General features: G+C 39.3%; 1 protein-coding gene across 18 annotated transcripts in view; it reads left to right on the top strand.

The window, feature by feature from the left end:
• Positions 1-15750, top strand: part of LOC111869229 (focadhesin) — a 124294-nt gene that overhangs the window by 90030 nt on the left and 18514 nt on the right. For all 18 annotated transcript variants that reach the window (XM_023860576.2, XM_033753346.1, XM_023860579.2 and 15 more), the window contains 4 exons: positions 239-365; positions 448-590; positions 2504-2709; positions 11511-11652. In XM_023860576.2, the coding sequence (XP_023716344.1) occupies positions 239-365; positions 448-590; positions 2504-2709; positions 11511-11652 (618 nt within the window). The remainder of the gene's footprint in view (positions 1-238; positions 366-447; positions 591-2503; positions 2710-11510; positions 11653-15750) is intronic.

Below are 15750 nucleotides of genomic sequence, written 5' to 3'. Positions count from 1 at the left end.
CGACATCATATGATGACGTTTGGCCAGCTGCCCTAACTTTTAACGACATCATATGATGACGTTCGTCCAATAAAGGTTAATAGATCTAGGTGTTCAACTACTGATAATTATGTTATTTCATAAGGGACTTCAACTTAAAAGAACTCAGTGTATGAACAGGGCTTTGGAATGTAACCCATTTGTAAGAAGATCAAGTGTATACATTTTCCTGCTTTCCATCACACTCTTTTCATTTCAGGAGAAGATAATAAGCCATTTGTTTAACCATCTCGGTGATCTTTGTAAAGGAGTCCCACCTAATAGTTTGAAGCCTTTTATTGAAAAATCATTAAATCTGGCTTTAGAAGTCTCACTAGCATATGAAGGTAAGCATATTTCAGTTGTAAAAGTTAGTTTATGGTTTTGATAGCTGTAATATTTATGGATACAACATTGGTTGAATTACAGGAGATGAAGAGAAAGCCCTGCTGAAAGATCTGCTGTTTCAAATAAAGGCAACGTTGAAGAGGGATGATATCCATGATGCAAATCGAACGATGTTGTCACTTCTAGTTGAGGGGTTCCAGGAGAAATTAGATGCCAATAGTAAAGTGAGAATATTATATTGAACTTAACATTTTCAGCAAAGAGCTGTTCTGTCTTTTGTCTTAACATATTGAACATGTATGTAGTAAGTAGATTCTTAAGGGTTCTGTCAGTGGTGTATAACACCCAGGACTACTGTGTTTTTGGACTTCATCCAGTATCTGGTATTCTAGAAACTGGAGAACCCACATTTCAGAAAGTTGAGGTTAGCTGTAAGGGACCCAACAGAGTAGGTTTCTCCTCCCTCACCTGAGGACAAACAGATCCAGTTTCTGAAACTTTTGTTCTCTCGTTTTTAAAATAATGAATGATGGACAAGTCCAAAAAACCAGTAATTCAGGGTGTAGTTAGTAGTTATTTCTCCTATCTGGCTGTTTATGCCACTTTTGGGATGACTGTTATAGCACTTGATTCATGCAAATAACTTTTTGTGAGAGATTATCAGATCATCAGATGTGAAGTTAATTTATATAGGATGGCTATAAAATAGCCGGACTGATGCTCTAGTCTGTTAGTCAACTAACTGAACACTGGAAATGTTATCACCTTCAAAGTGGTCCCCTACACTGCATCATGCAAATTTTCCACCATTGGAAGCAATGCTACAGGTCCGTTTCTGTAAGCTTCTTCATTACTTCCATAACTTTTGCCTTCACTGCATCTACAGAATCAAAACAGGTTCCTTTTACTGCAGACTTGATCTCTGGAAATAAAGCAGTCACACGGGGCTAGGTCAATTGAATATGTTGGATGTTCCAACACAAGGATCTTGTGCTTCAACAGAAACGTCTTGACAGATGTGTGTCATGTGCTCGTGCAATGTCAAGGTGAAGAATTCATGAACCCTTCTTCCACATTTGAGGTCTTTTTTTTCCTCACCTGGTCATGAAGGGTAGTCAAAACCTCCTTGTATTAGACATGGTTAACAGTCTGACATTTCAGGCACCCAGTCAGTGTGAACAGTCCCTTTGATATTCAAAAAAGGGATCATCAGTGCTTTGAAATTTGACTTGCTCTTCTTTGCTTCCCCCCCCCCCCCCCAGACCTGGGACTCTTCTATTGCATGTATTGGTACTTAGGAAAAAACACGATTCATTGCAAGTTATTGCATTTCCTATAAAGTTTGGATCATTGTCAGTGTTTTGAAGGATGTCAGTACAAATGTTCATTCGAGTTTCCTTCTGCTCAGGAGTGAGGATTCTTGACACCATCTTCAAGCAGATGTTTTTCATGTTAAAATGTTAATGTAAAATCTGTTGAACACTTTCTTTATCAATGTTAGCCAGTTCAGTGACTGATCAAATGCTCATTTTCAACGACTTTTTCAAAGTTAGCATCTGTTTTTGATGTGCAAAGCCAACCAGGAAAGTTTTGGAAGGAATTTAACATTGACACATTGCTCTGCTTTAACAGTTAACATAATTCCAGCAGAGCCCAGATACACGGTCCACTTCCACTTCAAGCAGAGGCTGCTACCACGTTGTTGGCCGTATGGCCTTGGGAGTGGTAGGGTTGATGGAGGGGAGAGAACAGGCTAATATACCACCCCACTCAAATAAAAAAAATCAGTCCTGTATTTTATAGCCATTCCTCATACACCCCTAAACTCCTATTCCTAAAAGTGACTCTTCAATTCATAAAGGGAAAAGAATGCTGTTAAGCATGGATCAGCTTTGTCATTGAAACTGACCCTCTTAAAACCATCATCAACTGGGCATGCATCTTGCTTCTGGAGCATTTCAGACAGGTTGTAAGACCAGTGGAGGGCTCTTGTGAATACGGTAATGAACCTGGAGGTTCCATAAAATGCTGGGAAATTCTTGAGTAGCTGCAGAATTGGCAGCTTCTCCAGAAGGGCTCAGCTCCATGAGTGAGTAAGTAAGTAAGTAAGTAAGTAAGCTGCTAGCTTTCCTTTCAGTATTTTGATGCGTATGTTGACTGTGTAACTGAGCTAACATCAAAGTATTTGGAACGCATGACGTCTCCTTCATCGTTTTGGGAGGTGACTCCTGATAAACTGAGACGAGCTCTCAGGATTCGAAGTGCTGTAGCATGTAAAGCTGATACCGAAGTTCCATTAGTATGGCTGAATGACTGTATTGATGCAGCTTTGGACTTAGTAGGGTAAGTAAGAAAACCCTCTAGCTTTAGCTTTGCAAGCTATTACAGTATTTTGGAGTCTGAAGTTTCAAGAGTACAGTTTCTATGTGTTCTTTGCTCTCAGTAAAGGTATGAGTAGAGTTTATCCTATCCGCAGTTAAGCATTAAACCATGAAAATGAATGAGAGCAGAAGAACAGAGCCCCAGGCATTCTTAACCTTAGCACTAAATGAAGGTAAATGGTCAGTTTAACATCCCAGCCACTTTACACCTTGGAAAGCCCATGTTACCCATTTCATTTGAGGCTGGGTGACCCCACATCTAGTCTGAACATGGTTGTGAAGAAAAAATCTTTCTGCACCTGCTAGGTGCTGAACCCCAGTCATGTAGCCTGTAGCCTAGTCAGTGCAATGGCAGAGCTGCCCAAGTAAATGGTATATAAAATAAATGCCTCCTGTCTAATGGGTTCTGGGAGATTTTTTCCCAGGGATAAAGCAGCTGGAGTGTGAAACTGACCATTCACTCATCTAATCTGAAGGTTAAGAATAATAGAGATAAAACACCACTCTTCCATATGTCTTCATGGCATAGTGATTAATTAACACTTTGGGGACCGCAGACCCTTTAAAAGGTTTTTCGCCTTTAAACATGGCGGACTGTTCGCGTGTTAACAGGTTTTTAAAACATGATAAGTTGCAACACACTATACATCTCTCTGGCTCCACCTAGCTAGCAGGTAGCTGCTTGCAGCTGCGTTATAAGACTCTGGAATGTCTGCTGACCAATCAGTTACTAGACCTTATTGTAACTCTGTGCCCCTGCAAAGGAAAATAAATGCCTTTATTTCTTCAAGCTTTACGTAGCAAGCTGTCAGTCAGTAGTTCAATATGGATCAAAGACCAAAGCGGTTGACACCCAAGCAATTTCTTGGACAACAAGAAATATCTGACTTCTTCTCCGATGAGCTGTCTGACGTCCCTTGTGAGTCTGCTTGTGATAGCGACTCACAATCTGATAGTGAGCGTGCCAGGGGCGAACAGAAAATTGTCACCACAGACAGTGAAAGTGAAAGTGACCGTAGCTCCGATGAATGTGCGGGTAGCAACATTGCAGGGACAGCTACATGGGGAAAAGTAGACAAGATGCCTGCTTTGGGACAGTTTACTGGAAATCCAGGGGTGAAGCAAATTCCATCGTACTCTACGCAAGTGTCTGAAGTAGCGGAACTGTTTTTTGGAGATAGTTTCTTTGACATGCTATGTCAGGAAACTAACAGAGACTATCTCCAACACCTTGAACATGATGACAGAAGTTATAAGGTGTTGAAGTGGGTGGATGTCACTTCAGCAGAAATGAGAAAATTTTTTGCAATTATCTTTCTAATGGGCCATACAAGGAAGGATAATCTGAAAGAGTATTGGTCAACAGATCCATTTTTAGAAATTCCAATTTTCGCCAAACTAATGAGCCGTAAGAGATTTGAGCAAATTTTGTGGTGTTTGCATTTCAGTAATAATGAACTGCAACCACAATCAACAAGCAGACGTTTCAAAATTCAGCCCTTATTGAACTTTTTCGTTCAGAAATTTTAGACAGTTTATAAGCCAAACCAACAACTGTCTTTGGACGAATCTGTGATTCCTTGGAGGGGAAGGCTTCGTATGCGAACATATAATCCTGGGAAACTTACAAAGTATGGCCTGCTTGTTCATATAGTTAAAGCACTTCAGGCTATATTGGAAATTTAGAAATTTGTTCTGGTGAAGGAAAGAAATTACAAGAAACTATTCTTTCCGTTTTGGAACCCTATCTTGATCAAAATTACCATGTCTATCAAGACAATTATTATAACAGTGTGGCAACTGCAGAACACCTTTTTTCGAGAAAAGTACATGTTTTTGGAACAATTAGGGTGAACAGAGGCCTTCCTCCAGATCTGAAAGAGGAATGTAAATCCCTGAAACGTGGTGAAACCACATTCAGGAGGAAGGGGGATATTCTTCTTCAGTCCTGGAGGGATACTTGTGTTGTGAATGTGATTTCCACAATTCACAATTCGAGCATGGTTGATGTTCAAAGGAGGCATGGACAGGTAAAGAAGCCTGTTTGTATTTCCGAGTATAATATGTTCATGAAGGGAGTTGATAGAGCCGATCAGTACTTGGCCTATTATTCTCCTCCTCGGAAAACAGTAAAGTGGACAAAGAAAGTTGCCTTGTGGCTTATAAATTGTGCCATTTTCAATTCATTTTTGGTTTTCAAAAATCTAAACCCTCATTCAAAATTGAAATACAAGGCATTTTTGCTGAATGTGGCAAAAGCCTGAGCTACAGACCACACGGTGGCGGCAGAGACAGTCTTAGTACGACTGGGGCTGTCTACTCCCACCCCATGCAGGCATCACTTTGACCCCCCTGAGCGACTCTCGGGTGATATGCGGAAACATACCCTCGCGAAAATTGTGAAGAGTGAACATTTCAAGGGGAAGCAGCCTTCTAGGCAATGCCGTGTTTGCACAATTCACAAGAAAAGGAGTAGGACTGCCTACATTTGCAAGTTTTGTGTAATGCCACTTCACAGAGGGGAATGTTTCGAGAAATATCACCCTCAAGCACTTCTAGAAGCATTGATAAGGGTTCTAAAAAAATTTTAGTTCATAAAATTAATTAGGAGATTTTATATTAAATTTTAAAGTGAACAGTGCACAAGTTAGGGTAGTAGGTATAAAAATGGTGGTCCGCAGGGTGATTTAAATATTTAAATTGCCGGTCCGCAAAGTGTTAAGCAGAGGTAACTTTTATCAGTCGAGTATAACACATTATTCTTATTATTCAAGTACACTGTCAATAATGCAACAGTGGTTTTTAATCTAAAAGACACCCAAAACTTCAGCATTTGATGTATAAAGACAACATGATAAAAATCATACTAATACAGATTATACATTACAGTATGGTGGCTGCAAAAGAATACAATGACAGTATTCTAGATATGGGATACAACAACAAAACAATGTTGTGCATGGGAGCAAGAAAGACAAGTGCATAGTGCACTGGTCTCTCCACAAACTAAAAGTTGACTGATGGCCCATGTGCGGCCGAAACACGTTGCAAAATTGGGGGGCGTGTGGGCGGAAACAACAACAAAAACAAGACATTTTGTTAGTCACTTTTAGTGTATAAAATATACTTCTAATGTCTTAATGACATTTTATGAAAGTATTAAAGTTACACGTTTAATGAAAAATATATTTTGGGTGTCTTTTAGATTAAAAATCACTGTTATATTATTGACGGTGTACTTGAATAATAAGAATAATACCTCAGTGTAACAGGATGCCAAAATTTAATAAGTATAACCCATATTTTATTTGAAGCTAAAATTGAATACTTCAAAAAAGGCTTATTATATTATATTGTATTGTATAACAACAAATGAAAAGCTTTTCATAGCATAGCACAGTAAAACCTGTCTTAAACGGAATCTCAAGGGACCAGAAAAAATTTCCACTGAAGCCAGGTTTCCGTTTAATCAAGGTATATTACAAGGTGTGGCAATAAAGAACCCGGATTACTTTTATGACTCATTTTCGGCCACGTCATTGACGAAGAGGAGGGTAGGGCATTGACCCTTGGACTTCCCTCTACCGTCACACAAAGTTTCATTCACGTGCATCGGTTAGTCTGGCCGCGACCATTGTTAGAAGCGGATCGTGTTTCTGAGCTCCGTCGGAATAATGCTGAGTGCTAATGCAGAACAACGTGCTAACATCAAATTCCTCACAAAACTTGGAAAATCTGCCACTGAAACTTACAATTTGTTGACAGAAGTATATGGTGATCAGTGTCTATCTCGCACGCAAGTTTTCGAGTGGTTTAAGAAGTTTATGGAGGGTAGGAAAAACGTCGGGAACGATCCAAAATCGGGCCGTCCTCCCACTGCGAAAACTCCAGAGAATGTGGAGAAGGTCGCTAGAATTGTTCGAAGAGATCGTCGACTGAGCATTCGAGCAATTTCTGAACTTANAAAAATCAAGTCTGCGCTGAAAGGGACCAGGTTCGAGTCCGTGGATGCAGTGAAAGCAAAAGCGACGCAACTCTTGAAGAGCATAACACAAGATGACCTGCAGCACTGCTTCCAACAGTGGAAAATTCGCATGGAGCGGTGTAGGGATCGGGGAGGGGACTACATTGAAGGGGATAACATTTCGACTGTCTGATTTTTTTTTAATAAAGGGTTAGAGCATGAATCCGGTTTCTTTATTGCCACACCTTGTATAATAACTAAACCAGGACATAAACGTATTTGAGACAAAACAAAACAACATGCTCGTTAATGTATTCACACTATAATCATTGAACACATACAAACATTACACCGAACAGGAAAAAATTGCAGTACTCACTTTTTATAATTTTACCAGAACTCCGGCAGAGTCTTTTGCACACAGTTTACTCTCTTGGCTTCATGACTTTCCAGATACACTTTAGCTTGAGAAATTAGTGCAAGCATGTCTGAATCACTTGATTCACCACAAAGTTCATTGAAAGCTATCCGATGTCTCTTGCAAAAACTCTTCAACCATCTGTTAGATGCTTTGAATTCAGTCTTCCCCAGTTTTTCAGCGACTTTTTTAGCATATTCCTGTACCATAGGACCCGACAACCGGTAATTTTTCGCCCTCACACTGACAAACCACTCCCACACTATTTCATTAACGTCTTCGTTTGCAGTTTTCTTAAGTTCTCTTTTTATTTTTCCATTAGACAAGTTTCCCACCGCTTCAAAATTTCCGTTTTCTTCTTTAGAATCTCATACACTTGAGTTTTACTGACGTTAAACATCTTCATGATCTGCTTAACAGACAATTTATCTCGCTCACTCACATGAATCACTTTTAATCTTGTGTTAAGGTGAAGCACAAATCTTGTCTTTGTAGCCATGATGACAACTGCTAGACTAAAGTAAAACTGTAGGCCTAGAGCCCTTACTGAATACAGTTTCCAGAAGGGAAAAACAATTCTGCTGAATCTCAGTGCAGGTAGTGCAGTACCGTTAGAAGCTTATTTTAAAGAGTTAGGGAAAACAAAATTCAGTAGAATGTATAGGATGCCAAAAATTATTCTAAATGATGCATTCCGGAAGACTGGAAATTTTCTGTATAAAGGCTTATTTTGATTTCCGTTGTCCGCGTTAGGCAGTTACCATTTAATCCAGGTTATTTAACATCTTTTCAGCCCCAAAGTCAAGGGACCTGAAAATATTTCCATTTAAGACAGATTTCCGTTTAATAAATGGTCCATTTAAGGCAGGTTTACTATATAAAGATATTAAAATCTTATTTTTTACATGCTGTATATTTAATGAAATACACTCAACTCTCGATTATCCGGGATAATGGTGGGGATGGAAATCACGATTAATCAAAAACCCACTTAAGACAAATTTTATTAAAAGTAGTACTGTAATACTGTATCTTCATAATACTATAGGCCAGCGGTTCTCAAACTGTGGGGCGCGACCCCCAGGGGGGGGCACAGCATACTTTCCTACAGATAAAAATTAAAACTGCACTAAATCAATTAGAAAAGTAACAAAAAAAATAGAAATACATATAAAAACTTTTGATGAGTACAGGCTTTAATTATCATGAATTTCAAAATGACAAATAATTATTCTCTTTATTGGAAATTATAAAATGCGTATGCCAGAGACAGTGTTGATAGTTCGGCAGCAGCAGAAGCATCCTCTTCCAGGCAGTACTGCACATGAGCAGCTGAAAACAGTGACTTATGTCATCTCATTGGCTCCTGTTGGGCAGGGAGCAGGCAGTTTGTCGCCATACTCAGTGGTGATCGACAGGTATGCCTGTTTGATGATGTGTTCTTGTGCATTCAACGTTTCAGTGCAGTTGTGCTGATTTGTTTACCTCTTGAAGTTGACTTGATTATGAACAACTGATCATGAAGTGTTTCCTGATTAGTGATAGAAATGAAGACACCAGTGATCCGTGAACTAGTGGTGGGAAAGAAGCTACTCAGAGTGTGAAAACGAGAAGGTACAATGAAAACTATTTATCACTAGGCTTTATGAAAACTGTGATCAATGATGAATGTCCGCAATGTGTAATCTATCTGAGTATTTTAGCTGCAGATAGTATGAAACCTAATAAATTAAAGAGACATATTGAAACCAATCATCCAAAGTTTACAAATAAACCAAAAGGTTTCTTTGTTAGAAAGCTTAGTGGTTTAAAGTCCACCCAACAGAAATTTGCTAAAACAACAAATGTGACTTCTAAGGCCCTTTTAGCCTCTTACCAGGCTTCTCATAGAATTGCTAAATGCAAGAAACCACACACAATTGCAGAAACACTGATTTTACCAGCAGCGATTGACACAGTATCAACAATGTTGGGTGACTCTTCTGCTCAACAATTGAAAAATATCCCCCTCTTTAATGACACAGTTTGTAGAAGAATTTTGGACATTTCTGATGATTTATGTCAGCATTTAATTGAGAAGTTGCATAAGAAGTGCTTTGTACTTTCAAGTGGACGAAGCAACTGATATTCATAAAGATGCTCATTTGATTGTGTACGTTCATTGGTGAGTGTAATATGCGAGAGGAATTGTTTTTCTGTGAGCCTATCTTGAAAACAGCAACAGCTCAAAGCCTTTTCGACATGATTAATGCTTTCTTTAATGAAAATGGGATATCATGGGATAAGTGCACTGGCATATGCACAGATGGAGCTCGTTCAATGTCTGGAGTCAGTGCTGGATTACAAGCAAAAGTTAAAGCTGTTGCTCCTGAAGCAGTATGGGCTCACTGTATGATACATCAGGAGGCTCTGGCAGCTAAAGAACTCAGCCCACCCCTTCATGAAGCGCTACAGAGAGTTGTAAGAACTGTCAATGTTATCAAGACAAATCCTCTGAAGTCTAGACTTTTTAAAATGCTGTGTGAGGAAATTGGTGCTGAACACACTGCTCTGCTGTTTTTACTGATGCTCAATGGCATTCAAGAGGCAAGGTATTAAAGAGAATGTTTGAGCTGAGGCATGAGGTGTTCTGTTTTTTAAATGGGGAAAATCACTCACTGGCAGACAGTTTCAGCAACAAGGATGTTATTGAAAATGGCTTGCCTCACAGATATATTTGAGAAACTAAATATCCTCAACACTTCACTTCAAGGGAATGAGTCAACTGTACTTTCTTGGCATGACAAAATGAAGGCATTCATGAGAAAATTAGAGCTCTGGAGAAACAGTATGGAAAGTGACATGGTAGACATGTTCTTTACTCTGGTGTCAATTATACAAGACACTGATAATCCAGTGCTTCCAATGGACATAAAAAGCGGCCTACTTCATCATCTCATAATGTTGAAAGTTCATTTCGAAAAATACTTTTGCAATGATTTTGATGAATTTAATTGGATTACAAATCCATTTGAAAATGCTCCTGGGCCATCATCTCTGAATGTAAATGAGCAAGAACAACTCATCGATCTCACTAGTGATACTTCATTAAAAAGTAAATTTAAGGAATTGTCTTTGCTGGAGTTCTGGATGCATATTGGCAAGGAATTCCCCACTTTGAGCCAAACGGCATTGAAGATCCTGATTCCTTTCGCAACAACTTACTTATGCGAGACAGGCTTTTCTGCTTTGGCAGCTATAAAGTCAAAGTATCGTTCAAGGCTGAATACTGCTAAAGAAATTAGAGTGACCATTTCTGATATTACACCACGTTTTGATAAACTTTGTTCTCAGAAGTTAGAGTGGCCATTTCTGATATTACACCACGTTTTGATAAACTTTGTTCTCAAAAGCAAGCCCCTCCATCACACTGCACTTTGACATTTAAATGTTTAATTTTCTTTGCAGAAAAAAAGTTATATGCTTGTTAGTTAAATATCGTTTTATTTCAATACATATTTTGGTTAATTGCAAGTGTTAAAACTAATTTTTATTGTAGGCCTAACATTGTGATACTTCAATTTTGAGTAAAAAAAACTGCTAAATAGTATGTAGAAGAACACAAAAGAAACTGAATGAAACATCAAACATACCATGACTTCTATTTTGATAAAAAAACAGGCCGGGGGCCTGAGAGTATTTTCTCTTGTCAGGGGGGGCTCAGAGGTAAAAAGTTTGAGAACCACTGCTATAGGCCTACCTAGTCCTAGTTTCGGAGGACTTGTTCCCTGAATTTTTTCACCCTTAAAAATTCCACTACCTCTGCTGGGTTTGAACCCGCGTACCTTGAGTCATGGAGACTTGAGACTATGGAGGCCGCTTACAAAGAGAATAACTGGGGTGGTATATCTGTCCTTGAAACTTTCCACAAATCCTTGCATTCTTTCACCCCTACCCTAGAACATTATGGTAGCATAACAGGACCAAAAATGCAGAGCTCGATTCACACTAGTGCGAAAATAGTGTTACAACTCACCATGTGAAACAAAAGTAAATGAATATTAAACAGCCTATAAGCTTCAAAAAAGCCCTTGTTAATCCTCCCCCCGATAATCGAGAATTGAGTGTATAAGGAAAATTTATTCATGACTACAGGGCTGTATAAACTGGGTGGCATAAATAAGCTTTGCAATACATGAATATCAAGACCAGTATGGTATACATAGGCTACATTTTGAAAATATATATGTGTAATCCATACCAGAGTCATCTTTTCCAGTCTTATTAATTTTATGAGTCAGTTTCTCGAAATCCAGTTCTTTTTATGGAAATGTATTTTCTCATGGTGACCTACATTAAGAACTTATCTAAGATTAAGTGATTTTAAATTCTCATTCTGCAGGGAACAAACTAGTGTATTGCAGAACATTGCATCTGTAATGACTTGTGTTCAACAGCATGAAACAAATAGTCGCTGGTTAATGGAGCTCTTAGGACAAATTGAGAATGCAGTCAAGAAGAAAACAGAGTCAGACAATCAGCAGGTGAGCACAGCAACAGTCATGCCAAATCAGCATATGCCACCTGCTAATTTTAAATCTCACATATTAAAAACTAGAATTAACACACATGCATGCACACCCAAAAAGTTATATAGTAGAGCAGTTCAGTGCAGATCAAAGGTAACATTAATGTTTAATTCTACTTTTCTGTTATGAGTTACTTGTTTTTTCTTTCCTGCTTTGAGTTACATATTTTTTCTATCATTACTGGCATGTGCTTTCCTTATTTAGTTCTTCAGTTTATACGTGCATCCTCTGACCTTTGATTTTAGATTAAAAGAATTAAAATACAGGAATGCTGAAATTACTAAGGTCATGACTACATGACCTATCCCAGGTAAGATTCTGATACACAGGCGCCTCATGCTATAGTTGTCCCCCCCCCCTCCCCGGCACTACAGCCCCAGTGGGCCTAGGCCTACCTCCATGAACGTCTCCATTCACATAGTTGCTTCTACCGGCATGAAAACCAGGCCAACATGTAGCATTTGCACAGTCGTACCACAAAATAGAATTTTAACTTTCATGTCTTAATCTTTAGTTTCAATTTTAAATTTTTATTATCTAAGGATTTTCAGTTTAAAAATTTTGACCAAAATTAACCTTTAAGAACCTAGTGACACCGTATGGAGACCTTTAAAGTGCAGCCGAGTACCCGTGCAACACCGTATGGGTATGCGGAGTCCACACTTGTGCACAGTGTTTTCAAATCTAATTTTAAGATAAAATTCTTGTTCTGCTGACCTTATTTTTGGGCACAGCTTTATAAGTAGATAGTCTTCCCTCCTGCATCATCTAACTGAATGTTGCCTTTGTGTGGTTCTGTGGGAAACATCCAGAAATGCAGAGTCCAACATCGCACTTCATGCACTTTGTCCGGATGTATCTCTGTTTCCCACGTGAAGAGCACACACGACACCTCAGTCTCTTATTAGAAGAAGTAGGCCAGTGATGTCGAGTGGCCTCCTCTAATCGAGATATCGCTGATGACACAGCAGGAGGTCGACCCATGAACCGTCGAGGGCAAGGTGGACCCCTTGCAGCATGTTTCAGCATGTTGTGCACAAGGGCGAGACAGAATTCTCTGTGTGACAATGTGACAGTTTCGCACAACAGGATGAAACTGTTCAGAATCATCAGATCTAGGAGATGGAAAAATAGTTTATTTGTCCATTTCCGTGTCTGACTGATGCTATAACTGTTTGCCATTCTGTCCACTTTTTGAACATAATCCATGTGCTTGTTGTAGTCAACAACAATTGCTGGCTTGATGGCATTTTCATGCTCATCACAGAAACTGCCTTCTGCTGGAGGACAGTGCATGTTTGTCAGTATGTAAACGTCACATTTGTCCTTCCAAACTAGTGCTGTCAAGTTCGTCTCACCCTAACATGAATGTCACCTATTAATAATATTATATTTTAGCGTCCTGTTGCACTGATTTATGTCCATGATTTATTCTGAGTAAGGTAAGGTGAATAAATATATGCACTGTAAGATGGTCAGAATAAATCATGGACATGAATGTCACCTTTTTTCAGTCGAAATTGTCTTCGTCGAAAATCGTCAGGCAAGCCCTTCCAATTAGGTCTGACTGTCCCACAGCACGTTGTGTCCTTTGTCATCAGTTTGTCAAACAAGTCTGGTGACGAAAAAAATTGTTCACATACAGTTTGTGACCTACGCCCTCAATACGTCTGCATAGGTCCCTAACTGTAGTATGTGTCGCTGTCACGTCTTGGTTGGCACGTGTCCTGTCTTTTCCTAGGTAAACATTCATGTCATAAGTATACCCAGCAGCGTCACAAATTTTGAAGATTTTGATTCTGACATGTTTGTGTTTCTTAGGAATGTACTGCCTAAAAACCACCCTCCCTTTGAATTTAACAATTATCTCGCCTATGGCCAAATGTTCAGAAGGGTTATAATATTTTTCATATGCGGCATTGAGATGTCAAAGATGGTCCAAATTTTCCATAGGCGGTCATAACTGTCGGCATTCCTGTCAGTTTCTGTATTGTTGTCTGCAGAACGAAGCATGTGTAGAAAACGGTCACGTTTCATTATGTTAGAGTAGAAAGGTGTGGCAAATTGTTCTGCAGTTGAGCAGTAGTCCTTTAGTCTGTCTCTAATGTCATGTCCTATTTGAATGATTATTCCTAGAAACAGAAACATTTTGGAATTGGCCACGTCAGGCCGCGGAGAAGGTCCGTCTTGAAGTCTGTCTATGTACTGGTGGTAGTACCTGTTCGTCTCTTCCACCAGCAGATGGATAATCCCTGCGAAGTAGAGCATGAAAACGCAGAAAGGGGTGGAATCCTTATTTATGTGTGGAGCTTCATTGATATTTAACCCCATAGTCCCACCGGAATAATTATTCACACCCCTCCTGCCATGCTGGTCTGGTGGTCCCCAGGTTGCTGATGAAGATGATGGGTCTTCGTCAACTTCAGTTTCTGAGCCCCTTGCTTCCTCGCCACTCTCAGAGTCATTTGTACTGCGGTCTGAATCGGTGTCATTTATCAGCTGCCTCTCAATTTCAGCTGCTTCCATGCGAAATGTTGAATGTGGATAGTTAAAATTGCGATGTTTTATACACAACACAGTGCACTAGGCTTGAACGTTCTGGCAGTGCAGGGCTATTCCTAGAACAGTACCTCTGTGTGGCTAGTCCAAGATATACACAGTCAAGAGTTTCTGAAGGACAAAATACGATAAGACTTCGCCCACTCTCATGCATACAGAAAGGTTCTGACGTGACTGGTGATTGTGCAATACAAACATGAACTTCCACTCCTTTTGCCAGATAAGACATAGTAAGACAGGATGTCAGCAGCATGCATTTATACTGAAGAAACTGTATGCAAATTTGTGGACAGACGCTCGAAATTGGGAAAAGATTTCTTTTTGGAATCAGTGTAACAATTTTTACAGATTTTAAAATCTGTAAATTAGAATGCCTGATTCTATATCCTTTCTAGATAAATGCAGCGTTTATTTCTTTCATTTATCACAAAAATTGTAGAAATCACAGCATTTTCAGTAACATGCTTACAATTTTTAATACTCTACAGTGGCGGGTATTTAAATTAACTCCGGCTTGCTGCCATTACCAGAATTTAAATGGCCTGTCTCTTAAAGGTTAATACATGTATTTATGCATTTCAATAATTTCAAGACACAATAAGGATCCTTATTTGAAGAATTAGATGTTAATTAATTGCAATTCATCAGCTCATACTGGAGCTTTGTATGCCTGATGATGACCCAGTATAAGGGTTGAAACATGTTGCATCTGTAAAAACATAATAAAGACAAATGTTGATATAGTAGTGTCTTATTTGTTTTTAAATACAGAATGTTGTGTAGACATCGTACGTCATACTTTTGTACATAGGTTGGATAAATGTAGCGGCAACACCACTATAGTTCTAAAATGACATTACCTGAGGTAAACAGACTTACATTCCTTCAACATAATCACCCCCCATGTGTTCCACCTTCTGCCAAATTTGTGGAAGGCATCGTACACCATCAGCGCATCCACTTCTTTTGATGTCCAGCAGTGACTGCCCTACAGCACACATAATCTCCTCTCTTGCATTGTAACATGGCCCTCACAGTGGTTCTTTCATTTTGGCAAAGAGATCATAATCGCATGGACTCATATCATGTGAGTATGGCGGATGTTGCAGTATCACTTCATCAATGTCATACAAGGTGTGGCAATAAAGAACCCGGATTACTTTTATGACTCATTTCCGGCCACGTCATTGACGAAGAGGAGGGTAGGGCATTGACCCTTGGACTTCCCTCTACCGTCACACAAAGTTTCATTCACGTGCATCGGTTAGTCTGGCCGCGACCATTGTTAGAAGCGGATCGTGTTTCTGAGCTCCGTCGGAATAATGCTGAGTGCTAATGCAGAACAACGTGCTAACATCAAATTCCTCACAAAACTTGGAAAATCTGCCACTGAAACTTACAATTTGTTGACAGAAGTATATGGTGATCAGTGTCTATCTCGCACGCAAGTTTTCGAGTGGTTTAAGAAGTTTATGGAGGGTAGGAAAAACGTCG

This window comes from Cryptotermes secundus, unplaced genomic scaffold (assembly GCF_002891405.2).
Source record: "Cryptotermes secundus unplaced genomic scaffold, Csec_1.0 scaffold2726, whole genome shotgun sequence".
NCBI classification, from domain to species: domain Eukaryota; kingdom Metazoa; phylum Arthropoda; class Insecta; order Blattodea; family Kalotermitidae; genus Cryptotermes; species Cryptotermes secundus.
This window is presented reverse-complemented; position numbering and strand designations above follow the sequence as displayed.